Source organism: Eschrichtius robustus, chromosome 16 (assembly GCF_028021215.1).
Source record: "Eschrichtius robustus isolate mEscRob2 chromosome 16, mEscRob2.pri, whole genome shotgun sequence".
Lineage (NCBI taxonomy): Eukaryota > Metazoa > Chordata > Mammalia > Artiodactyla > Eschrichtiidae > Eschrichtius > Eschrichtius robustus.
In genome coordinates, this window is record NC_090839.1 from 11,814,057 (window position 1) to 11,840,617 (window position 26,561).

The window sequence follows — 26,561 nt, forward strand, 5'->3', positions numbered from 1 at the left end:
AGTCATGCTGGATACTGTTGCCGCTGAAAAGGGAGATTAAGCATGATTAGAGAGGTGCTGAAGACAGACTACCACCACACTGAGACTTCCTAGTGAAAGCAGAAGTAATCTCTATCTCCCTTAGAGTCAAACTATTTAAAATTGTGTCCACATGCCTCCTGGCCATGGGGTACAGCTCCAGCTCTGTATAAGATTGGGAGCCTCGGGTTTGAAGAGAGAGACTAAACCTCAGTCTTGAAAGGAACAGGCCTAGAACCCAGATGTTTTGAATCTCAAATTTCTCCACTTTTCACTGCACCAAATTGGCTCTTGTATATAGCCCACTTAACAAAAGCTACATCTTTTTAAAAGGCAGGCTCTGCTAACAAGTCTGTGTGGTTTTCTTAACCAGGAAAGTCAATGATCAATTAAACTCCACCCTGAAAGGCCACAAAGCCCTCACAGTAAGGAGTCTGCACAGGACAAATAAACCATGTTTACTAAGCCAGATAAATTGAATGCAAATTTGCGCCTCATTTGTCCCATTCTCAGTCCTCTGGGTTGATTTTGCTTGACCTGCTGGCAGGAGGAGGATTATTTTTAGCTTGCCATGTGGGCATCTTTTCACAAACGAATAACCTGGCGGGTAGGCAGCAACCCTAGAGGGCCAATGCTTTCGTTTTACCATTTCTTTTTCTTGTTCCTATGCCAGGCACCTGTGCATCTGACCTCTTCCCAGCCAAAAGTGCCCTTTCTCCTTTCCAGGGATGGGGGTGCTTTAGTGGGGGCAGAGGTGTGTTGTGGGTATTTATAAGCCTTTGTGTTGGCTTTGTAGCTGCCACCAGACCCTGTGCTGAGAGCGGGGAAGACGGTGAGGGCAGGGGAGTCCCAGACCCGGGCTTCAAATCCACTGAGTGCCTCCAGTTTGGGTTCTTGAAATGAACTTTCCATGAGCTCGTACACTTAGTCACAGAGACAGGAGGACAGGATTGAAATAATACTATATTAATAGTGAACTTTTTGTATGCTTATTATTCTAAGCACTTTACATGAATGAATCCTCAGAGCAAGCTATGACTTAGGTTCTACTACTCACATTTTACAACTATGCAAATCGAAGTACAGAGAGATTAAATTACCTTTTAACACAGATGGAAAACCGGAGTCAGGATTTGAACCCATGCAGTCTGGCTTTGGTACCTGTGCTTTTAAGAGTGCCAGTCGTTCTCAAACTCTTACGTGCATCAGAGTCACCCGGAGGGCTTCTGAAAATAAGAGTTGCTGGGGCAGACCCCCAGAGTTCCTGATTCAGCAGGTCAGTAAATCTAGGGTGTGGCCTGAGGATTTGCATTTCTAACATTTTTTCCAGGTGATGCAGCCACTGCTGGACAGGACTGTACTTTGAGAACCACTAACCTACATTATACGCCCCCCCTCCCCGGCCCCCAACCCCAGCCCCAGTCAATGCTGAGACTAGACTATATGTGCAATATCCCTTCCTATTTTTTCTGGGCATTCTCCGTGAAAATGTCCCCACTCTCCCTTTCTTAGCTTGCAAATGTATTGCCAGCCCTCCTCATTCCCCACAATCACACTGGCTGTTTTTCAAAAACAATCAACCTAATAATGTGTGTCAAATGAATGGATCTTTCTCCTCCCATTTTCCCTTAATGTTCTTGAGGAAAATGTTTCCCACAATCATCTCTTCCTCTTTAGTTTTTGGCAGCCTCTCTCAGATGGCCTACATCATCTAAGACCCTCTTGGGGTTCTGATGAGAGCCTGGAGTGGGGAAGGGTCCTGCTCAAAGGCTTCACAAACTTGATTTTTACTGCCAAGGGAGACTCATTCATTCAGGCAACAAAGAGTCCCTGTGGGCCTACTGTGTGCTGGGCCCTCCGGTGCCGGGGATATGGTGTGAGGGAGAAAGACATGGACTCTAATAGGCAGTGAGGTAGGTGGGTGGCGACAGATGGTTTAAAAAATTATTCAACTAAATAGTGATCCTAAGGAAAATCAATGGGAAATCTGCTCCTGTAATCTTCTGTTATGCCATGATCCAGTCCCGCCATGCCCACACTTCTTGCCCACAGAAACTGTGACATAGTGTGTGTTGCTTAAGCTGCTAAGCTTGTGGTCTTTTGTTATACAGCAACGGATAACTAATACAACCTCTTTGTGGGCGATTTGCCTATAATTATCCAATTTACAAGAGCACACATCTTTTGATTTATCTTTTCTATTTTTAGGACTTTCTCCCACAGACCTGCATCATCCAAAACTGTGGCTATTTACATTTAAAAATTTAAATTAAAAAACAAAATTAAAAATTCAATTCTTCAGGCTCACTAGTCATATTTTTAGAGCTCAATAGCCCACGTAGCTAGTGGTTACATACTGGACACAGCAGATAGAGGACATTTCCGTCATCACAGAAAGTTCTGTGGACGGTGCTGCTATAGACCAACTCACACTGACATGTAGGAAAGATACATACACACAAATGTCCAGGACGGCATTGGTCATAATAGCAAAGTGATTAATACAACAGATACAATTACTGGTATGTTAACTCCATGAGGAAAGGGATTTTTGCCCATTTTGTTTACTACTGTATATTCAGCTTCTAAAACAGTACCTAGAGCATGGTAGGTAACTCCATAAGTATTTGTTAAATGAATATACAGCTGATAAGGAATGATGTTTGAAATATAGTTTTGATTAAGATAACACCAGGATGCTGAGTAATGCAACTAATATGTGTATATGTTTGTGTATGATGAATAGATGTCTCTGGGAGGTAGGGTGACCAACTATCCCAGTTTGCCTGGGGCTGAGGGGTTTCCCAGGATGTGAGGCTTTCAGTGCTAAAGCTGGGAAAGTCCCAGGCAGAGCAGGATGAGTTGATTACCCTACTGGAAGGATTCCAGAGAATCCAGTACAAGTGGCTATTATCAGGAAGTGAAACTGAGGGCCTGGGGCCTAGGTTCTGGGCCTGGAGCAAGACTTACTTGTCATTCTCTTCCCTGTTGTATTGTCTAAACTATTCTATCAAGTTCATGCATTACTTTTTAAGTAAAAAAATAAACAATGGTGCATTAGGCCCTGTGGGAGAATAGTTGAGATGAATTAGACATGACAGCAGCCCTCAAATCAAGAAACCCTCAGAGTCCTCTCAGCCTCAGGTCACATTTAAAATTTATTACTATGCTTATCTAAAGTAGGAAGAATTTACACCATTATGCATTTCTACATTTATTAATTTATGGGTAGATAATTTCATCCAGTTCTTCAGGATTGCCAAACTGGGGACTTCCCAGGTGGCGCAGTGGTAAGAATCCGCCTGCCAATGCAGGGGACACAGGTTCGATCCCTGGTCCAGGAAGATGCCACATGCCGCGGAGCAACTAAGCCCGTGCGCCACAGCTACTGAGCCTGCGCTCTAGAGCCCGTGAGCCACAACTACTGAGCCCACGTGCCGCAACTACTGAAGCCCGTGAACCCTAGAGCCTGTGCTCCGCAACAAGAGAAGCCACTGCAATGAGAAGCCCCTGCACCGCAATGAAGAATAGCCCCCTCTCACCGCAACTAGAGAAAGCCCGTGTGCAGCGACGAAGGCCCAAAAATAAATAAAATTAAATCTTTAAAAAAAAAAAAAATTGCCAAACTTGTAAGAGAGCCAGGAGGAATTCCCATCTGCACCACTAGGGGGCGTAGGAGTATCTCACAGGCTCACCTGGCCTGGCTCAACTAGGTGATCATGGCTTCCCTTGCTCTTTACAGTTCCTTAAATGTTTACTGCCCCTACCTCTATGGCTTACTGTACTTAGCATGGAAGTAAAAACCAAAAAGAAAAAGAAAAAGACTGGGGAAAAAAAAAGGACATAGTCTCGGATTGCAAGGAGTTTTTATTTTTATTTTTTTTTGCAAGGAGTTTTAACATGAGTGACACTGACATGTAAATGTCTATTTAGGGACTTCCCTGGTAGCACGGTGGTTAAGAATCCGCGTGCCAATGCAGGGGACAGGGGTTCGAGCCTTGGTCCGGGAAGATCCCACATGCCGCGGAGCAACTAAGCCCGTGCGCCACAACTACTGAGCCTGCGCTCTAGAGCCCGCGTGCCACAACTACTGAAGCCTGTGCGCCTAGAACCCATGCTCCGCAACAAAAGAAGCCACTGCAGTGAGAAGCCCGCGCACCACAACGAAGAGTAGCCCCCGCTCGCCACAACTAGAGAAAGCCCGTGCACAGCGACGAAGACCCAACGCAGCCAAAAATAAATAAGTAAATTAATAATAAATAAATAAATGTCTATTTAACCAATAACTTCTAGGTGTCAGGTATCCTGATAGGTGTTGAAATTATGGCAGAGAATGATTTGGATATAAACAGGAAAGACGCAGGGGATGACCACGTAAAAAGGCTGCTTCCAGAAAATTGCAGTTCATCAGTTACTCCACCAGCTCGTTGCTTTTGCACAGCATTTTACAATTTGTATTATATCAAGGGTCAGCAAGATCCGATAAGAACTAAAACTGAAAAATGGATATTATGGTTGCTCCTGGTGATGTCTAATCTACTTTCTGTCCTTTGGTTGTTTTGTTTTGTTTTTTGTTTTTTGGCTGCGTTGGGTCTTCGTTGCTGTGCACGGGCTTTCTGTAGTTGCGGCGAGCAGGGGTTACTCTTCATTGTGGTACGCAGGCTTATTGCGGTGGCTTCTCTTGTTGCGGAGCACGGGCTCTAGGCACACGGGCTTCAGTAATTGCAGCACATGGCCTCAGGAGTTGCGGCACGCGGACTCTAGAGCGTGGGCTCAGTAGCTGTGGTGCACGGGCTTAGTTGCTCTGTGGCATGTGGGATCTTCCCAGACAAGGGATTGAACCCATGTCCCCTGCATTGGCAGGCAGACTCTCAACGACTGCGCCACCAGGGAAGTCCCTGTCTCTTTGAATTTGCCTATAATAGGCATTTCATGTAAGTGCAATCACATAATATTTGTCCTTTTGTGACTGGCTTCTTTCACTTAGCATAATATTTTCAAGGTTAATCCATGGTATAGCATGCGTCTAAACTTCATTCCTTTTTACGGCTGAATAATATTCCATTGTGTGGATATACCATATTTTGTATATCCACTCATCTGTTGATGGACACGGGTTGTTTTCACCTTTTGGCTATTGTGAATAACACTGCTATGAATATTGTTGTACAATATTCTGCTCAAGTCCATGTTTTCAATTATTTTGGGTATATACCTAGGACTAGAATTGCTAGGTCACATGGTAATTCTTTTTAACTTTTCAAGAACTACCAAACTGTTTTCCACAGCAGCTGCACCATTTTTTATTCCAACCAGCAATGTACAAGTTTTCCAGTTTCTCCACATCTTTGCCAACATTTGTTATTTTTTTCTTTTCTTTTCTTTTTAATTATAGCCATCCTAGTAGGTGTGAAGTTGTATCTCATTGTGGTTTTGATTTGCATTCCCTAATGGCTAATGATGTTGAGTGTCTTTTCATGTGCTTATTGGCCATTTGTCTGTCTTCTTTGGAGAAATATCTATTCCAAATATATATTCCAGTCTTTTATCCATTTTTAAATTGGGTTGTCTTTTTTTTTTTGTCCACGCCCTGCATCATGTGGGATCTTAGTTCCCCAACCAGGGATCAAACCTGTGCCCCCTGCAGTGGAAGCTCAGAGTCTTAACCACTGGACTGCCAGGGAAGTCCCTAAATTGAGTTGTCTTTTTGTTGTTGAATTGTAGGAGTTCTTTTTTTTTTAGGGGTTCTTTATATATTCTGGATATTATAAATTCTACTCTTCTGAGCAGCATAAATGCAAGGTGCCCAGGATTGAGCAGAAAGACATCAAGCACAACCCTGTTGCCCAAACATCTGAGGCCTACTGTACACCCCAGCCTAGCAAGCCCCATGAGTCTGAGTCAAAAATAATCCTAGCTAGCTTGTGTTGAACTATCACTCCGCAAGGTCACCTGTATTAGCTCATTCAATCCTTGGGGGTAGTTAGTTCTATTAACCCCATTTTGCTGATAAGGAAACTGAGGCCCAGCGAGGTAACTAGCTTGTCCAAAGTCACATATAGTTGGAAAGTGGCAGAACTGTGATCTGAACTCAGGCCTTTCGGCTTCTTTTCACAAGTCCCATCATTCTTTTGGCACTTCCTTACTTTCCGGCTCAATAAAATGTGCCAGCCTCACATTGTAATTTCCCTGCCCCAGCTCTGACAATCAGTTGTTTCTCCAAGGCTTGGTTCATTTTAGTGGAGAATGGTATTTAGAAAGCAAGATGTGGGTGCTCAGTGCTTATTGCCACAGCGGTGTCATTTTTTTCTTCTTTCTTTTTTTTTTTGCCATACTGCATGGCTTGTGGGATCTTAGCTCCCCAACCAGGGATGGAACCTGTGCCCCCTGCAGTGGGACCAGGGAGTCCTAATCCCTGGACCGCCAGGGAATTCCCCCCTCCCCCCCCCCTTTTTTTTTTCTAACAGCGGTGTCATTTCTCATAGGCTCCCTCAGTAGACAGAACTAGGAAATATATCTACATATAGTGTTTATAATTGCAAAATTTCACTTAAAAATCTGGACTTTCAGCTCCTCTTCAGAAACCTGAATATCTGATCATGATCATCTGGGAAATTGGCAACAATCAGCTGGAGGATGGTAGGGGTTCAATAATTTTTGTTTTCTCACTAAAGTATTTATTGAATGCCTACTGTGAGCCAGGTACTATGTTGTATTACATTACTACTAATTTCTGGTACTATATAGTATGAGATGATAGTACTCTAGTACAAGTTATGCCTACCTTATATGTTTGTAGGCAGTTGAGTTTTAATTTCCAGTCCTTACTTTTTATTGCTTTCTTCCCTCTAGCTGGAAGGAAAGCTGGACATGCTTACGTGTCCAAGTCACTCAAAGCCCAGTGCAAATGCCACCTCCTCCTTGAGGCTGTCCCCAATTTGCCGTCTCAGATGTCATTTCTCCATTCTCTAAGCTCTCTATCCCTCTCATAACGTTCACCACCTTCTATCCTGAATCACTGGTTTTTAGTTCATCCTACTCCTAATTTATTAATATTCTCTCTCTCTCTTTTTTTTTTTAAAGTATTTATTTATTGATTTATGGCTGTGTTGGGTCTTCGTTTCTGTGCAAGGGCTTTCTCTAGTTGTGGCAAGCGGGGCCACTCTTCATCGCGGTGCGCGGGCCTCTTACTGTCGCGGCCTCTCTTGTTGCGGAGCACGGGCTCCAGACGCGCAGGCTCAGTAGTTGTGGCTCACGGGCCCAGCTGCTCCGCGGCACGTGGGATCTTCCCAGACCAGGGCTCGAACCCGTGTCCCCTGCATTGGCAGGCAGATTCTCAACCACTGCGCCACCAGGGAAGCCCAATATTCTCTCTTTTTAAAAATAGTTATTTATTTTATTTATTTGGCTGTGCCAGGTCTTAGTCGCGGCAGGCGGGCTCCTTAGTTGTGGCATGCGAACTCTTAGTTGCGACATGCATGTGGGATCTAGTTCCCTGACCAGGGATCGAACCCGGGCCCCCTGCATTGGGAGTGTGGAGTCTTAACCACTGTGCCAGCAGGGAAGTCCCTTAATATTCTCTTTCTGATAAGGAGGCTGTATGCTCCTTGAGGGCAAGGGCTGTATCTGTCTTGCTTGTGTCTGTCTCTGCCCCTTAAATCGAACATCAATCCTGGCACATTGTAGGCATTCAATGAAAATTTCAGTTGGAAACAAATGCTGTTGAGCTCTCTAATGGGTGTGCTACTAGTAGTAGTGTAGTATGGCAGGTAGTAGCAATATAATTGTGAGCAAAACAGGTATACTAGTTTTGTCCTCACAGAGCTAACTGACTTCTAGGGGAGAAAGATATTAATAAAAATCATATAATATGTATTTGTAGAATGATGTAAAAAACATGATCTGTATTTGCATTATTGTCCACAGTTGGCTTCATACATGTGCATACATACATACGCACCCTTAGAAAATATATAGTATCAGTTGATGTTTTGTTTTCTATTTCAGGGTATGTCTCTTTTTTCCTTCCAAAATATGTCTTGCAGAGTTATGTAGGTTTACATTATCCTTTTTAAGTGATACATAGTAGTCATTAGTATGGCTACACCATTCCCTTATTGATGGACATTTAGAATGTTTCTGGGTTTTGTTTTTGCATTACAAACAATGATGCAACAGGTCTCTTTGTGCACTTATGCTTTTTCTCTGGTAGATTCCAAGAAATCAAATTGATGGGTCATAGGCTTGCTTTTTTTTTTTTCATTTTTTGCTCTACACGTCTGTGTCATTAGAATTCATTCATTACTTTTGTGATTTAAAAAAAAACACTAAAAAATAGAAAGAAGTAGGTAGATGGTTCATGTTGCTGGCTTTTAGAAAGTAGAGGTGCCTAATCACTGTTACATGACTGTTACATAATCTGCTAATCATTATGTAATAAAAGCTGAAAAGGATGCTCCCGTGATTCCATGTCACCAAGCAGAGAACTCTCAGCCCTCCAGCCCTGTCTAAAAGAAGAGAAACATGTCTCCCTTCAGAGACTTTGGTATTTTTCTGATATGAAATGTCACCGAGAATCAATGGCCAGGGTTTCCTACCGGTAAAACCTTCTTAAAAATCTGTTTTCTTTTTTGCTGTCACAGAACCACAGAGCTGGAAGGGACTTATTAGCAGCCTCATGCAGTCTTGTAACAGTTTCCAAAGGACAGTTTTGAGTTGTTGCAAAGGCAGAGGGTTTGGGTAGGACAGTTTTTCTCAGCTGGAATTCCTGTAAACACCATCACCTTACCGGTGATTAAGAGAGGAGCTTAAACATGAGCTGATAACAGCTGAAGTATACAAAGACCTTAAGTGATGCTCAGACAGCAACAGCTAAATATAGTAATTGCTGCTGTTTGAATAGCTGGTTGCTGGTTCTCCAAATGCTCTCCCATGTATTATGTCATTGACTCCTGAGACAAGACCCACTGACTTTAGCTGGGGACTCCAAGGCTGTGAGAGAATCCTGCAATCAAGCAACATCTGTTGGGTACCTCCTGATCATGTGCAGAGCTCACAGGAAACAGAGATAAATAAGAAGCTCCAGGTCTTGTGGGGGGTGTCAGGTTTAAGCATATATATATATATATGTATATATATGTATATATACTTATTTATGGTAAGAGCTGAGATAAAATTATGAAAGACAGTGTTATGGGGTGGGAAAACAGAGGAAGGTGGGTCTTTGCCTGGAGAAATCAGAGAAAGCTTCAGAAAGGATGTGAGGACTGAGCTGGGGCTGGAAGCCAAGAAAACAAGGAAGGGAAGAGGCGAAAGGAAGAACATTCAAACCCAGGGAACAGCATATAGAGGCATAGAGGCCAGAGGGGAAGAAGAGTATGGTAGGTACAGAGAGCCAAGACCATGTTGGAGAAAGAGAACTTGGCATGGAGTGGGCTCTGAGTCTTCAATAAATGTCTGGGGGTAAGATAGAGAGAATGAGTGGTTCAGTGGTAAATATGTTCAACAAAGTCTTGAGTATGTGCTAGACACTTTGCAAGCACTAGGGATTCAGTGAGTGGTGAATCACAAAAGCGGAGTTCACGGTCAATGTGGTGGGTGGGAGGCAAATCTATGAAGTGAAGTGACAAGCCACCAGAATTTATGCCAGTGTAGTTTACACTGCAGGTGTCTGGTGAGGTCACAAAGCAAGGAGGCAATATTTGGTTTGGTCTTCCCCAACCCTGGTTTCCATTCAAGGAAGTTGAGGGCTGAGAGAAGTCATTTCCTTTAACTTAACCAGGTTTTATTTTATTATTTATTTATTTATTTATTTATTTCTGGCCCCGCGGCAGGGCTTGCAGTATCTTAGTTCCCCCACCAGGGATTGAACCCCGGCCGACGGCAGTGAAAGCGCCAAGTCCTAACCACTAGACCGCCAGGTAATTCCCAACTTAACCAGATTTTAAAAACAAAGTGTATTTAGATTATTACTATAAGCCAACTACTGTAATAAGCTGTTTCCATACTCACTTCATTCTCACATGAATCTCAGGAGGCGGTATATTATTATTGCATTTTACGGGTGAAAAAGCTGAGGCTCAGAGAAGTTAACTAGCCTAAGGTCATGCAGCTGGTAAGTGGCAAAGGCAAAGCTGGAACCCTTACTAAACATAGCCTGTAACATCAACAGTCCTCTCAAGTCTGGATCCAGGCTCACGTGATACTGGGCACCTCACTTGCTCTTTTTAAGCCTCTGGTATTTCCACCTGTAAAATGGGGGTGAGGGAGCCAACTGTCAGCTTCTGGTCAGGCGCGGTCGGGAGCTCAGCCCGCAGATCATCTCGACAAGGGGAGGAGGAGGCCGCGGGTCGCTCAGTCTGAGATCGTAGCTCCGAGCTACGATCTCCAGACTACAGACCAGTTCCCATGACAACCCGGCCAGCCGCCATCCTGTGACCGAGGGCATGCGTCACTTCCGGCCCATTTATTTCCGGGTCCCAGCCCCGGCAGTGGCAGTGGGCCTTCAGGCCCCAAAGCGGGACTCCGCGGCCTCTCCGCTCACTCTTCTGCCTCCCGCTTCTTCCTTCGCCGCCGGCGAGCAACGGCCTCTCCCCAGCCCAGGGCGTAGCCGCGGCCCGGCCTCCCTTTGCACCCGCCTCCGAGAGACGTCACTTCCTGGTTGAGTGTTTCCGGGTCGCCGCGGCTCCGGGGTACTGGTCTCTGTCTCCTGCTGCCGGCCGGAGCTGTGAGAGCCCAGCGGGGCCTGGCTCCGGCGGCGGCCGCGGCTCCTTCTTGCTCCCCTCGGCCGGGGCGTCCTCGGCGGCAGTGCCGGGGTGAGTGCGGGGCGGCCGGGGGCGGAAAAGGCATCTGGGGCTTTCCCTGGCGGAGGGGGAGCCCCCGGTTCGGCGGGGCCCGGCCGGCCCGGGAGCGGGGTCCTTTCGCGGCCTGCGGGGGCGACGGGCGGGCCCGTCTTTTCGGCGCTCCGGGGGCCCATTTAATTTTCAGGATCCCCACTCCCCCAGGGTGGCTCAGGGCAGCTCAGGAGGAACACCCCCTCTACAGCGAGTAACACGGCAGGAGGACACCCCGATTCCACCGTGAGGCAGTTACCGCGCAGTGGTCCCCAGCTCACGCTCTGGCGGCATACTGGGGTTTGTACTCACTGTGTGACCTTGGGCAAGTCACTTCGTCTCTGAGCCTCAGTTGCCTGATTAGTTAAATGGGGAGTGAACCTGCCTACTGGGGCCGTGGTGGGGATGAGGTGAGACGCATGCGAAGCACAGTCTCTGGCATACAGCAGGCGTCCAATAAATGATAGCTGCTGTTAATTCATTTACGGACCCGTGGGGAGGGCCCGAGTTTGGGACTAGGGTGTTTTTCACAACTGATGTCGCACTCAGAGGCTGTTGGAATTATCAGGCTGGGAATAGCAGTCGCCAGTTTCTGTCCCCTGCAGGGACAGACCTCCTTGCTTCAGAGCCCCTCTGCGAGTCGCAGCTGCCACTGGGGAAGCCCAATTTCAGCATCGCTGAGGTTATTTTCAGAGGTTTGGAAACCCTCTCTCTGAATTTCTCTGGAACTGGGTTGGGGTGTGGGGACCCTCTGGCGCTTCACAGCCAGTGGAAGGTTGCCTAGGATGTGTCTCACGGGCCTCGGGCTGGGGATGAATGCAGAGGAGTGGGGTGCGGAGGTGGAGGGGGTTGATCTGCGCTCCCCTTGCTGCTGTTTGGAGGCCAGGGGAACTCTGAGCCGCTTGAAGCTAGACCAGGGATACATAAACCTGTGGACTGGGGCGATGCCGGGCCCAAAATAGCTTCTGTCTGTGCAGGGAGGGGGCGCCTTCAAATGCTGCTTGGGGAATGTTTCTGCTTGAATGGGCCAGCTGAGGTAAAGCCAAGCTCATGCTTTGCTATCCAGAATCATTTCAGTTCCGTTTAGTGAGGTTTTAAACAGATATAGCTTTCCTTTGAGATGTTTAAAAAATAATAATTAAAAAGCCACCACCTCCCTGACTGCAATATCTCTCTCTTCATTGCTTTGCTTTTCAAAGGGGGCCCAGATTGTGAGTGCAGGAAGTGCTGACCAGGCCTGTTGGCTCTGGGCACCCGTCTGATTCTGTTAGGGATGTTCACGGTGCCATTTTTTTTTTTTTTTTCTTTCCGCCACACTGGCACGTCTTGGCGTTCCAATCCTTGGGTTGCTTGGAGAAATTAACGGCTTCTGTTACCGGGCTGTCTTGGTCTCCTGTAACCACGCTGTTTTTGCAGAGAGCGTGTTTTTTGTTGTTTTTGCAGAGTGCTAGGAATAAATTGCTGGCTCTATGCTCAGAAGAGACACCAGCTACAATGCAGCCTGTATTCTCAGGAATGAATTCAGGAGGGATGATGTCAGCTGCTCTACCACTGGCCCGGCTCTGGTCAGCCTCTCCTCTTGGCCCTTGAGCTTACGTCATAAATAGATTTGTGGCTCTTCCAGCCCCATTCTGTGTGAGAAGATGTGAATTTTGCTACTACAGGAATTTTTAGAACTCAACTCTGCTGGCCCTGCCATAGGGCATTCTGACTTAGTTGAGCCCTTTCAAGAAGAGCTGTCCAGCAGCAGGACAGCTTTGCCTAAAAGCAGCACAGCTCAGAGCTTGAGTCAGGGTTTTGGCCTCAGACCTAGGTTCAGATCTCAGAGGCACTTCTTCCTAGCCTTGTGACGTAGGGCAAGCGACTTGGCCCCTCTGAGCCTCAGTTTTTTCTTTTTTAACCCTGGGGTTGTCGTGTGGATTTCGTTGATTTTCACGGAGCACTTAGCAAAGGGCCCTTATGTACTAATCCCTTGGTGAATGGTACTAATGGTAACAGTAAATGAGTGAGGTAAATGAGAAAAAGCACAGGCTGCAGGGCCGGTCAACCCAAGTTCAGATTCCAGCTCTGACCCATTCAAGCTGTGAGGGGCAGGTTGTTTAATGGCTGAGCCTTGGTTTGTTTCCTCGTAGAATTGTGAGGATTAAACTGGGTGATGCAGTTAAAGTGGAAAGCCCAATGCTTAGCACGTAGTAAGACTTCAATAATTGTTAGTTTCCTTCTCTCCTTGCCTTAATTATCTTTTAGCATTCATTTTTTTTCACCTGTTTCCTCATCTACCTAGGTTGGTTCAAGATTTTTCTTAGGTGGGTTTCCTATCCTTGACTTTGGGACTTTGAATACCAACTGGGCTATTTGGATCCCTTTTCCTTGTTTATCTGTCAGCCATAAACAAGAGTGTGGACTGTGGTGTGATTACAGAGCAGCAGACGCTGAGCTTGAGGGCGACTGACTTTGTTTAAAAAAAAAAATCAGTCTCTATTAGCTGAAGGCTGACGTCCTTGGAGAAAAATCACAGCAGTGTTTAGAAGACTTGATGTCCCTCTGTTTAAATTGTTCTCAGGTGTACTAAAAAACAGTCCCTGGGGCCAGAGGCTGGATGAAAGCTTCTTTTGGATAAAAAAAAAAAAATGGTATATGTATATGGGTTTTTTTTAGCAAGGACAGTGATGTCGTCTCTCAGGTTGCAATACAATTTTATTTTTTAAGAGAACATACATACTTTGATCCTGGGCAGTAAGCCCTTTCAAGTAGAATTCAGGGCAGAGCTATATCTTCTCAACTTCTGTTCCCTACTGTCCCCTACCCACCCCACATTCCCCCCACTGCACCCAGCCTAGGGCCCGGCATAGGGTAGGTGCTGCATACTTGTTGAGCTCAGGAATCATGGGGTGGTGGGAGGTACACAGGTTTCAAGTCATAAGGCCAGTGGAATCTGGGATCCACCTTTTCCTAACACTGAGCTATAGACAGCATGTCGTGTCATGGAGCCTCGGCTTCTTCTCGCTCCCGCTGGTCTCCCAGAATTGTGGGGAGAGCTAAATGAGAAACTGAAGCATCATTTCGCCTGTTTTATCAAACACCTACTATGTGCCAGGAGCTGTGTTAGGCATCTTGGTGAACAAAACAGACGCTGTCCTTGCCTTTGTGGAGCTTACTGGGTATTGGCGGGAGACAAAGAGAGGAAGCTAGTAAATGAATAAAGTTGATAATTTCAAATGGTGATTACCCCAGGGTAACGCAATAACGAGGGCCAGGGCAAGTGGGATTTACTGAGCTGAGGTTGTCAGGGAGAGCCTCGGAGGGATGACATTTGAGCTGAGACCTGAATGATGGGAGTGAGCCAGCGACGGGAGGAATCAAAGGAAGAACATGCAGAAGGAACAACATGTGCAGAGGTCCCGAGGTAGGGACTTCCCTGGTGGTGCAGTGGTTGAGAATCCACCTGCCAATGCAGGGGACACGGGTTCGAGCCCTGGTCTGGGAAGATCCCACATGCCGCGGAGCAACTAAGCCCGTGCGCCACAACTACTGAGCCTGCGCTCTAGAGCCAGCGAGCCACAACTACTGAAGCCTGCGCGCCTAGAGCCCGAGCTCTGCAACAAGAGAAGCCACCGTGATGAGAAACCCGTGCACCGCAACGAAGAGTAGCCCCTGCTCGCTGCAGCTAAAGGAAACTCGCGCGCAGCAACGAAGACCCAACGCAGCCAAAAATAAATGAATTAAAAAAAAAAAGAAAGGCTACCTGGCCCTTAAAAAAAAAAAAAAAGGTCTTGAGGTAGAAATGGGCTTGATGTGTTTGAGGAGCAGACAGAAGGGTCCTTGTGGGTGGACCTTAAGAGGGAAGCGAAAGACTGCTCTGAGGACCACAGAGACGGTCAGGAGGTAAAATTTGATCCCAAGTGGATTTGTTTGCCTTGTGTGCTCCTCAGGCCTGTTTGTTCTATTTGTTCCTGAAGCCTTGGGCTTCCTTGGCAGGGCAGTGGGTGGGAGAAGGTGACCTCTCTGTGTCCCTAATTCTCCTGCATGTCTTACCCCTCACCCCACAGTTAAGACCCCTGGGTGTCTCCCCAAAACTGTGGAGAAGCCAGAGGAGTGGCTCATTGAGACATGGGTGATTTTATTGACTTCCTGGTAGTTGCCAGGCTCGTAGGCCCTTAGAACTTCTGAGCTGAACTCAGATCTGCTAAAGGACTCCACAGCTCTGTCCCATCCCACTGTGGCTTCTTTTTGGTCCCTCATCATTTCCCACAGCCAGCAGGACCCCACCCTTCACTCAGGCAGCAGGTCTTTATGAAGCACGTAACCTGCTCTGGCATTGTGACCCTTATTGAGTCATTTGGTTGCAATCCCTGCGCCCATGAGCTTGTGGTCAGGAAAGGCAGGACAGGTGAGTGTGAAAATGCATGTCCACCCCCGAGTCGGAGTTATTTGCATCACTCTGATCTGACCTCCTTGAGGATGCTTGGAGGGTCTAGCACCTTCACACACCAGGAATGTCTGCTTGTGTGTATCAAGGGCTTACTTTGAGCTGGCATTCTGAAGAGCTTTCTATACTGATTGCATATAATCCTTCCACCAGCTCTGGACTATAAGTGCTATTATTAACCCCCTTTTTCAGATGAGAAAACCGAGGCCCAGGTTGAGTAGTTTGCCCAAGTAACCTAGAAAAGCAGATCCAGGGTTCACACCCAGGCAGTCCAGCTTTGCAATCTGTTTGTAACCCCGATGCTGTGTTGCCTACCCTGGCCTGGCAGGTCCCTCCATGAATCCAGATTTGCTCCCAGCATCGTAACACCAAGGATACTGATGGATCTGTGCATGTTCTACTAACAAGTGGCCAAGGAGACAGCAAGAGTGTATAAATTCTGTGTGTCCCAGCTCAGAATGTCCTTTCCTCTCCCAACAGTGGACTGTAAAAAAAAAACAAAGTCGGATATGGAATTCCCTGGTGGTCCATGGTTAGGATTCCACGCTTCCACTGCAGGGGGCATGGGTTCGATCCCTGGTCTGGGAATTAAGATCCCACATGTAGCGCGGACAAAAAAACCAAAGACGGATAAAGGCACTCTCCAGGACTCAGCAGCCAAAGTGGTCTTTTTTAAAAAATTGCAGATATGATCGTGTCCCTCTCCCCCTTGCTTTGAACTGTTCAGGGGCTTCACTTGGCTCTTTGAATAAAATGTACGACTCTTTGAGACCTTGGGGATCAGGATCCCGCTTATGCCGGCAGCTTCATCTCCTGTGACTCCCCTCCTCTCTCTGCTTCAGCCACACTACCCTTCTTTGTGTTCACATGCCAGGCTCCTTCCCGCCTCAGGAAAGCGGGGTGTGGTGGTTAAGGGGACGGACTTGGGAGCCAGCCTGCCTGGGCTCTGATCTCAGCTGTGCTTCTTAATAGTCCTGTAACTTTGGGCAAGTTTCTTGATGTCTCCATGTCTCAGTTTTCACATTTGTAAAATGGGGATAACAATAGTGCCTATCTCCTGGAGTTGTTTAAGAAGACGGAATGAGTTAGTCCATGTAAGCACCTGGCATGTAGTAAGTGCTGAAAGTGTTAGCTCAGGGCCTTCCTCCCTGCCGACGCCTCATCCTTTGGGTCTAACCGTCACTTTCTCAGGGGCTTTTTAACCATCCCCCATCCCCATGAAACCAGGTTAGGTGCCCCAATCGTATTTTTCATTTGTGAGCTCAGCAAAGTCAAGGACCTTATCTGTCTTGTTTCCACTTCAACGTGGTGCACCTATTCACTAAATGTGTTGAATGAGCAGAAAGGGCCAGGGGCTGGTGGTGCCCGGTGTAGCTCAGGACAGCTCTGTTTTTTGTTTGGCCTCAGCAGCTGCAAGCTGGGACGTGGACCATCTCAAGGAATGATGTGCTGCTTATTCTTCCTCTTCCAGAGCATTCTGCTGGTCCAGGCAGGCGACACGTCAATGCTTTTAGCAATGTCCCTGCCTCTAACTCAGAAGCCATGGAGGAAATAAGGTAGCCCCCGTCCCTGGATCGGATCGGATGGGGAAGCCCAGTTCAATGGATGCAAAATATAAGGATGACTTATTTCGGAAGTACGTGCAGTTCCATGAAGGCAAAGTGGACACCACCCCCAGCAAGCAGCGGCCTGGCAGTGATGAGTCCCTGCGGGTGGCAGCCTCGACCCTGCTCAGCCTGCACAAGGTGGATCCCTTTTATCGATTCCGGCTGATCCAGTTCTATGAGGTGGTGGAGAGCTCCCTGCGCTCGCTGAGCTCCTCCAGTCTGCGGGCTCTGCACTGTGCCTTCAGTGTGCTCGAAACGGTGGGTGTCAACCTTTTCCTCTACCCGTGGAAGAAGGAATTCAGAAGCATCAAGGTAAGGTCTCGGGACGGGCTCGCCACGCTGGTCTCCCTTCTCCCTTCTCGCCCCTTCCAGTCCATCTTGAGAGGTTTTGTGCCCATCTAATCACATCCTTCCTCTGCTCGCGGGCCCCCCCGGCTTCCCCACTGCCTTTGAGATAGCAACCAGAACTGCCCCCATGGCTCCCCACCTGGCCCCTCTGCCTGGTGTCATCTCTTAACTGGCTCCCCACCCCTGGCAGCTCACATCTGAAACTGAGGTTGGAAAGGTGGGCAGTACCTGGTTGTGCAGGGCCTTGGAGCCCAGGGCAGAGGGCTGGAATTTATCCTAAGGGGGCTGGGAAGCAGGCAGTGCCGGGATCAGGTTTACATTGGAAAAGAATACTCCTGCTTGCTGTACGGGAGATGGATTGTAGAGGGGCAAGAGTCGGCGGGGGAGACCATTAGGAGGCTGCTGAAGGTGTCCGCGCAAGCTGAGGAAAACAGAGAGGAGGGAGGAGGATGAATTCGAGACAGAGAATTCTGAATCATTCCAAAGGCAGTGATGGCTCAGGAGAGTTTCCACCAAGTCAGGCTAAGCCTAATGTATGCTTCACACCTTTGTAGAAATGCCAGAAAGGAGTATTCTCATTGCTCATGGCTGTTGTGCCTCTAATCCAATCCCCTTTCTTCACCCACGTTTGCCCTGCTCTTCCTCAAGGAGCAGAGCCACTGCACCCCATGTAGAAAGCTAGTGGCTTTGTTCCCTACGCTGAAGAAAGGAGCGCTGTGTCATTTCCCTCAGACCCGTGCGCTGAGCTGTTGGGAGGCATTAGCCTCTGCCTCCCGCAGTGAGACGCTACCCTGGAGATCACTCCCCCTTCCTCTCCCTGCGTGTTCCGGTTCAGACTTGATGGGATACGCTCTGATGCAGGCTCCGTGCGTTGTGTGCCTCAGAGAGAAAAACCTGCCTCTCTTTTTCTACCCCCCTTCCTTCCCCTAGACCTACACGGGCCCCTTTGTTTATTATGTCAAGTCCACCTTACTGGAAGAGGACATCCGAGCCATCCTGAATTACATGGGCTACGTGCCCGAGTTGGGGACTGTGTACAAGCTCAAAGAGCTGGTAGAGACCCTCCAAGTGAAGATGGTCTCCTTTGAGCTCTTTCTGGCCAAGGTGGAGTGTGAACAGATGCTGGAAATCCACTCCCAAGTCAAGGACAAAGGCTACTCTGAGCTGGACGTGGTGAGCGAGCGCAGGAGCAGCGCGGAGGATGTGCGTGGCTGCTCAGACGCCCTGCGGCGGCGGGCCGAGGGCCGGGAGCACCTGACGACCTCCATGGCCCGCGTGGTGCTCCAGAAGTCGGCCAGCGAGCGGGCAGCCAAGGACTACTACAAGCCCCGTGTGACCAAGCCCTCAAGGTCGGTGGACACCTACGACAATTACTGGGAGAGCCGGAAGCCGCCCCTGAAGGCCTCGTTGAGCCTGCGGAAGGAGCCTGTGGCAGCAGACTTGGGGGACGACCTCAAGGACGAGATCATCCGCCCGTCCCCCTCGCTCCTGGCCATGTCCAGCTCCCCCCACGGCAGCCCGGATGACCTGCCGTCCCCCTCCCCCAACAATGGCCTTGGCTTGCTGCGTGGCACGTACTTCTCCACTCAGGAGGATGTGGATCTGTACACAGACTCTGAGCCCAGGGCCACATACCGGAGGCAGGATGCCCTGCGGCCAGACGTCTGGCTGGTCAGAAGTGACGCCCACCCCATCTACCACAAGCGCTCGCCCCCCGCCAAAGAGTCCGCCCTCTCCAAGTGCCAAAACTGCGGTCTGTCCTGCAGCTCCTCCCTCTGCCAGCGCTGCGACAGCCTGCTCGTCTGCTCCCCGGCCTCCAAGCCCGGCGGCTTCCCCAGCAAGGCCTCCGCCCACGACAGCCTGGCCCACGGGTCATCTCTGCGGGAGAAGTATGCAGGCCAGACGCAGGGCCTCGACCGGCCGCCGCACCTCCACTCGAAATCCAAGCCCTCCCCTGCAGCCGCCTCCCGCTGTGGCTTCTGTGACCGCCCGGGGGCCGCCAACACCTGCACCCAGTGTTCAAAAGCCTCCTGCGACGCCTGCCTCAGCACCTACCATTACGACCCCTGCTGCAAAAAGAGCGAGCTGCACAAGTTCATGCCCAACAACCAGCTGAACTACAAGTCCGCCCAGTTCTCCCATCTCGTGTACAGATAGACTCGCCTTGCACCTCCCTGCTACAAGGGCTACACCACTGACCTTTCTGGTTTCCTGGGGAAGAAATGTTAACGCGTTGATCTCAGAAGCAGAGGCCTGCACTTGACCACGTGGTTGTGGCGGGGGGATCATGCGGCCGGCTGCCTCACGTGGGAGTTCCCCTATCGACTCAGATATGTCAGCTGATGGCTGCTTTGCCACCTGGCAAGAGATACGGTGGCACTTGCATTCAGATTCATTTTTGCTAATCACTCCCTGTTCCGTTCTTTTGTTTTTGTCTCTCAAAGAGGATTTCTATCTCTGGGACTCTTGCCATGCCGACCGCTCCCACGGCAAAGCCAACTTGGACTGGGAAGGGCCCTCCAGGTCCCCTCCAAACGCCCACCTGGAGTGGTGAGCTAGAGGCCTGTTGGCTTGTGAAATGAGCCCTCCTGCCACACCGGGCCTCATCCACTGGCTCATCCCTCCACCACCCTTTCCCAAACACGAGGATCCCCGGCGGCAGCCCCCCACCCAACTTCCCTGCCTCTCCACGTATCGAAGGTGACCCGAGTCCAGGATTTGCTTAATGTCATCCTGTTGCCTCCACAGCTCAGTTCAGCCTTGGGGTTTGTGAAGTTGGCTCTAGCGCTCTGAAGGGTGGACCTTCCACACTGGGACTGACTTTTCCCCCCTTTCTGTTGTTTGCACGTGCCTCTCTTACTCTACTGTAAATAGATATTTTTGAGATTTATTTTTAAATAAATATTCAACTTGCTGTGTGTTTCAAAGTGGTTAAAACATTAACGATGTAGCTATTTATAAAAATGCCCCGGGTTCTTTAGTCTTCCAAGGGAGGGGCTCATGCCCTTCCACCTTGTATCCTCCACTCGCCACAGCCCGAGGGTAGAGTGGAGATTGTAGGGGCAGAGGAGGAACAGAGACGATGTCCCCTGAGTTGGTGGAGGGTCACTGTCTTCCCTACAATAAATTTCTAACACCTACCTCCAGTGTGCACTTAGGGGGTTAGTCCGGACTGAGAGGTCTGTGCGCCTGCAGACTGTGACAACCTAGTGACAATTCAGGAACCTCACCCTGTGGATCTCCAGCCTGGTCTTTGCCGCTTGCTGAGCGTGAACCTCGCACTCCAAACTTCTTGAGTCTCAATTCAGAAGGAAAATCGTTTGGGATTCCCACCACCCCTCCATCTCAGTCCTCTTCTCTTCACCTGTTTCCAGGATTCCTCTGCAACATTTGTGACCTTTTTGCACTAAAAGGGGGCAGGAGCCGGCGTGCGCCCATCAGACAGATGTGTCCTGAGATTCTTAGCTGAGCCTCAGCGCTTCTAAACCCGAAGGCCTCTTAAACTCCTCATGTGAATTGCTGACCCTGGATTTCCTTTTGGGGTGCAGAGCAGGAGTGGGGCAAGAATTTGAAAATAAAACTGCTTCCTTGTGAACTAACAGTGTATTTTAGCCATAAGTGTTTGTGATGTACAGAATGTTGTAGGAATTTACATGCAGTGGGTTTTCTGATAGAAGGAGGTATTCAGCTCTTGAGCAAATTTAAATCTGGCTGAATCCTGAGGCCACTGTGAATTTGCTGATGTTCTTCCAACTCAGTTGCGTGATTTTAAGGTTTTCAAAATCTTCTATGGCTCTTTTTCTATATATCTAGTAGATCACATGCAGATATTCAATGTGTATATAAAGCTGAATTTCACCCAACTTCATTACTAAGACCCACCCATTCTGGGGCATTCATCTCTGATGTTCTTCCTTTTCACGTTTCAGAAGTGTCCGTGCCTGTCCCAGTCCTCTGAGTTTTCTAGTTTTCCATTTCCAGACTGCTCTAGCACTACACTAACTCTTTTAACCAACCGTGATGCCACGTAACTTACACAGCAGACAAAAGTAGGAATAACTAACTTGTCCTGGAAGAGAAAGGCCAGTGTGTGTATCATCACGGAAATACTGTGTTCGTGGACTGGAATAGGAAATGCTATGACCATGCTCCTCCTCGTTGTGTATCTTATTGTATGCGGTTGCTGTGACCGAGATAAATACACGCTAATTTAAAAAAGCAGATGTTTTGCATTTGATTTCTACCAAGAGTTGAAATGTTGAGAGATGATTTAAAAAAAAAATAAAGTGTCTTCCATTGTTAAATGAAGTGTTTGGGGTTTTATGTTCCTCCTCCCTGCTGCTTTGAAGTTTGGGTTGCTTGGGGGTTTTTGTTTTTTTTTTAAATTTAACTTCAAGAAAATTTTATTTATTTATTTATTTATTTATTTATTTATGGTTGTGTTGGGTCTTCGTTGCTGCGCCCGGGCTTTCTTTAGTTGCGGTGAGTGAGGGCTACTCTTCGTTGCAGTGCGCAGGCTTCTCGTTGCGGTGGCTTTTTTTGTTGCGGAACATGGGCTCTAGAGCACAGGCTCAGTATTTGTGGCACACGGGCCTAGCTGCTCCGTGGCATGTGGGATCTTCCTGGACCAGGGCTTGAACCCGTGTCCCCTGCATTCTTAACCAGGCAGGTGGATTCTTAACCACTGCGCCACCAGGGAATTCCAGTTGCTTGGGTGTTTTGGTGTTTGTTTTTTGGTTTTTTGTTTGTTTGTTTTTGCTCAAGCCATGTTCTTTAGTGACAGGACTCACATTTTCTCCTCCATGAAACTGACAAATAACAGCCAGCATTTGAGTGCTTATACTGTGAGCCAGGCATTTTATACGCTGAGACTTTACAGTCATGATCTCATATAATTGTCTCAATCCTCCTAGAAGATAACATAAATCCTGCTCTGATCCCCATCTTACCAATGGGGAAACCAAGGTGTTCCAAGTTCAGCCATGTTTCCTAGGAGTGAGACTGCAGACTCCAGGAGAAGTGATTGTTGGTGGTGACTGACAGGAATTAAATAACATTGAAGGGCGTTGTGAAAAAAATTAATCCCGTTTAAAATTTTTTTGACCCGTTTAAATTCCCTAAGGAGGATCCTGGTCAGTGTAATGCGAGTTTGTCTTTAACAAAGAGACAGCAGGAGTCAGGCTGAGAACCTCTGGCAGAGTCTTAGGTTTTCAGTTACCTTCTATTTAGGGCAGGCCATACTACTTTTCCAATGATTGGGGATTACTTTAAAAATCAATTCAAGGTGTTTTTAAAAATGAAGTTTCCTGAAACTAATATAACATTGTCAATCAACTCTACTTCAATAAAAATAAATAATAAATAAATAATGAAGGTTGACTTAAAAGCAAAATGTCTTGCAAAAATCTTAAGGGTGGTATAAGAGCAGCTGTGGTTTGGGACATCCTGTCTTTATGCACTGGTAGGGTGTCTGTGCCACCATGCTGACCACTCTGCAGGGTTGGACCCCACGAAGCCACTCAGCTGTCGGGGAAGAGACTGAACGGTTTTCTCCATCTCATTCACTGGCTGAGCAAATATCCAGGCCTTGGACCAGACCAAGGCCCAGGTGCTGGGTTTGGTTTTAGTGACAGCATAGGAAATGGCACTGCCATCGTGGCTCCCGGGAACAGCAGCTTCCTAGAGCTGAACACCCAGCCTGGGAGAGCAAAGGAAGCCAGACACTCACTGCTGTATCTAAAGCGGAGCAGAGACTCTGAGCAGATTGCTTAATTTGTATATGTAAATGACAAGCATATTTAAACATCCTCAGGCCCACCAGCTGTACAACATTAACATTAGCCTTGCTGCCAGCTCTGTACACCACACGACATTGCCAATTGAACCCCAATCTCTGCTCACCCTTTCTCCCTTGGTAATAGAAGCCTTGAGTTTTAGACATCTAGCCATCCAGAATAAAGACCGCCTTTCCCAGCCTCTCCTGCAGCTGGGCATGGTCATACGGTTATGTCTGGTCCCTAGGATGGAAAGATGCTGTGTGTGGCTTCTAAGACATGCCCTTCAAAGAAAGAAACTTGTTCTTCCCACCCTGGCTGCGCTGGCTGGAATGGAGCAGCCATGTGAGACACTGAAGCAGAGGCCAAGTGAAGGGGGGTGCAGTTAGTAGCTGGAAGAGGCTGGGTCCCTGATGCTTAGGAAGCCACCATCATACCTGGCCTGCCCAACCTACCTTCAGAGTTTTATATGCGAGAAGTAAACTTCTATCTTGCTTAAACCACATTTTTTCCATTTGCTCATTTTAGAAAACTTTTTATTTACAAAAGAAGTGAGACTAATGATGCCTCATGTACATCGAACGCAGGACTTCAACAGTTCAACGGTTAACAACTTCTGGCCAATCTGACTTTTTTCTGTACCTGTCCATCCACTTCCCCCACTCCTAAGTTCCTTAGAAGCAAATTCCAGACATCTGTTTCATTTGTGAACACTTCAGTACCTGTATCTAAAAGACAAGGACTTTTAAAACAATACCATGATCACATCTAAATTTTTATAACAGTTTCTTAATTGTAACAAATATCCAGTCACTGTTCGCAGGTCCAGTTGTCTTATAAGTGCATACTTTTAAAACTGTGTGTTTGCATTGGGGCCCAAATAAGGTCTCACGTTGTTGCAATGGATAGATCTTTAAATCACATTTATCCTAAAGGCTGTCCCTATAGAAAAGGACACTTTTCTCTTTCTCTTTTTTTCCCTTGAAATGTATTTGTTGAAGAAATCGGATTGTTTGTCCTTTAGTTTGCCCGAGTCTAAATTTTGCTGATTGCAGCCCCTGCTGTTGTTTATCAAGTTCCTCTGTTCTCTCAGCCTCCTGAAAATTGGCAGCTGGCTCTTCTTTTTTTTCCAGTTTCTTACTGTTTGTTTGAATATGTTGTACAAAAGTAGAAAAATAAACATTTCTTCTGCAGCTCCATAAATAAAGGGTGACAGGAAATAACTTAAGGCAGGGTTGGGGCTTAGTGCATAAGTAAGGTCTGGGTCCCAGACGGGGTGGGGCTGGGTCCAGGTTTTCAGGTATGCAGGTCTCCACTGGCAACAATTCTCAGGTCCCTTATGAGGAGGCGGAAGAGGTTGAATGTGACAGAGGCCTCGAGACAGCCTTGGGATTCCTCCTGTGTGGCCTCCTGGAGCTGGCACAGCCAGTGGTGGAGGCGGCCTGGGGCTGGGATTCTGCTGAGGGCCGAGCCGGGATGCAAGCCTGAAGCTTGGAGTGGATGTGGCGCAGCGTGTGCAGCGGCTGGTCCAGGATGACCCCCGAGGACGAGTCTGCCACAGCACCCAGGACCTTCAGTGTCAGGTCTAACTCCGCCTCCAAGGCCACAGGGCGCTCCCACACCTGCGGCTGCCTCAGGTCCTGGGTCCTGGGGAAGTGGTGAGAGCTGCAGCTCCAGTTCTTCAGCGAGAGCGACTCTTCTAAGGCATCCTTGGCTTTCTTGAAGCCCTCCAGCTCCCGTGGTGACAGAGATTGGAACCGGCCCATGTGGCAGCCCTTCCCAGTTGTGGTGGGCTTGGACGTGGGGACAGGGCCTGCTCTGGCCAATTCCAGCATCACAGTCACCAACACCAGGACCCAAGCTGCAGCCACGGCTAAATCCCAACTGCTTGTTTGGCCCCATGGCTCTGCTTTTAGCCAGGTTCACTGGGCAATCCCAGCCGATGTGTATAACGTGAAAAGGCAAATGGAAATAGGAATCTCCACTTTGATGGCAAAGGCACGAGTCGGGGGGCCAGTCGCCGAACCAGGTGAGCCCGGACTTGTGCCAGGAAGGAAAGAGATACTGAAATTCAGTCACAGGAGAGAACTTTGCTTCTGAGAAGTCCCTGTGCGTGGAGAATCTCCAGGTTAGGACTCCTGGGGGCAGCCCTTAGCTCGCTGACTTTGGGGAGCCTCCGAATGAGGCTGAGGCAGGTGGAGGGATGGGAAACTGGCTCGAGGACTCTCACAGTGGGGTAGGGACCTGGCGGGTGTGGGTGAGGCTGCCTGAGCGGCAGAGAAGGGGCATCCCTTGAATGTGCAGAAGTTTTAAAGTTTGCTGTGGTCCCCTTTTCTACTTTTGCTTTTGTTACCTATGCTTTTGGTGTTATATCCAAGAAATTGTTGCCAAATCCAATGTCATGAAACTTATCTCTGTTTTCTTCTAGGAGTTTTTTAGTTTTAGGTCTTACATTTGAACCTTTAATCTGTTTTCAGTTTTGTGTATGATGTAAGGTAGGGGTCTAACTTCGTTCTTTTGCATTTGGATATCCAGTTTTCCCAGTACCATTTGAGGAGACTGTCCTTTCCCCATTGAGTGGTCTTGGCATCCTTGTTGAAGATCTTTTGACTACATACGTGAGGGTTTATTTCTGGCCTCTCTGTTCTGTTCCATTGGACCATATGTCTATCTTTATGCCAGTACCACACTATTTTGATTACTGTAGCTTTGTATGTAATGTGTTTTGAAATCAGGAAGTGTGAGGCCTCCAACGTTGTTCTTCTTTTTCAAGATTGTTCTGGCTATTCAGGGTCCCTTGAGATCCCATATAAATTTTAGGATTTTTTTCCCATCTGTGCAAATATGCCATTGGGATTTTGATAGGGATTACATTGAATCAGTAGACTGCTTTGGGTAGTGTGGACATTTTAATGCTATTCAGTCTTCTAACTCATGAGTACAGGATGTCTTTCCATTAATTTGTCTCTTTAACTTCTTTCAGCAGTGTTTTGTAGTTTTTGGTGTACAAGTCCTTCACCTCCTTGGTTAAGTTTACTCCTAAATATTTTATTCTTTTTGATGCTATTGTAAGTGGAATTGTTTTTGTAATTTTCTCTTCAGATTGTTCATTATTCGTGTATAGAAATGCAACTGATTTTTGTGTGTTGATTTTGTATCCTGCAACTTGGCTGAATTCATTTCTTAGTTCTAACAGGTGTGTGTATTTGTGTAATCTTTAGGGTTTTCTACATAAGATCATGTCATCTGAGAACAGATATGATTTCACTTCTTTCCAGTTTGGATGCTATTTATTTATTTATTTATTTTTGTTTAATTGCTCTGGTTAAGACTACTAGTACTATGTTTAATAGAAGAGGCAAGAGTGGGCATTGTGGCCTCTTCTAAAGGAAAAACTCAGTCTTTCATCACTGAGTATGAAGTTAGCTGTGGTGTATGTGTTTTCATATGTGGCTTTTATTATGTTGAGATAGTTTCCTTCTATTCCTAGTTTGTTGAGTGTTTTTATCATGAAAGTATGTTGAATTTTGTCAAATGCTTTTCATGCATTAAT

The 26,561-nt window shown here is 47.6% G+C and overlaps 2 protein-coding genes across 3 annotated transcripts; one reads left to right on the top strand and one right to left on the bottom strand.

Annotated features, from left to right (window-relative positions):
* Positions 1-10,702: 10,702 nt before the first annotated feature.
* Positions 10,703-21,538, top strand: SPATA2 (spermatogenesis associated 2). Of its 2 annotated transcripts, none has more exons than XM_068524584.1 (3): positions 10,703-10,832; positions 16,751-17,198; positions 18,165-21,538. In XM_068524584.1, exons 2-3 carry the CDS (start codon positions 16,863-16,865, stop codon positions 19,389-19,391), a joined length of 1,563 nt encoding a protein of 520 aa, XP_068380685.1. In that variant the 5' UTR covers positions 10,703-10,832; positions 16,751-16,862; the 3' UTR covers positions 19,392-21,538. The 2 variants fall into 2 exon arrangements, with proteins under 2 accessions (XP_068380685.1, XP_068380686.1); XM_068524585.1 differs by lacking the exon at positions 10,703-10,832 and adding an exon at positions 10,978-11,150.
* A 2,766-nt stretch (positions 21,539-24,304) lies between these two features.
* On the bottom strand, positions 24,305-25,297 carry LOC137750316 (interferon lambda-1-like). The gene is given in 3 exon segments (XM_068524712.1): positions 24,305-24,456; positions 24,459-24,892; positions 25,239-25,297. Coding segments are annotated over 3 exon segments (645 nt in total).
* Positions 25,298-26,561: the final 1,264 nt, after the last annotated feature.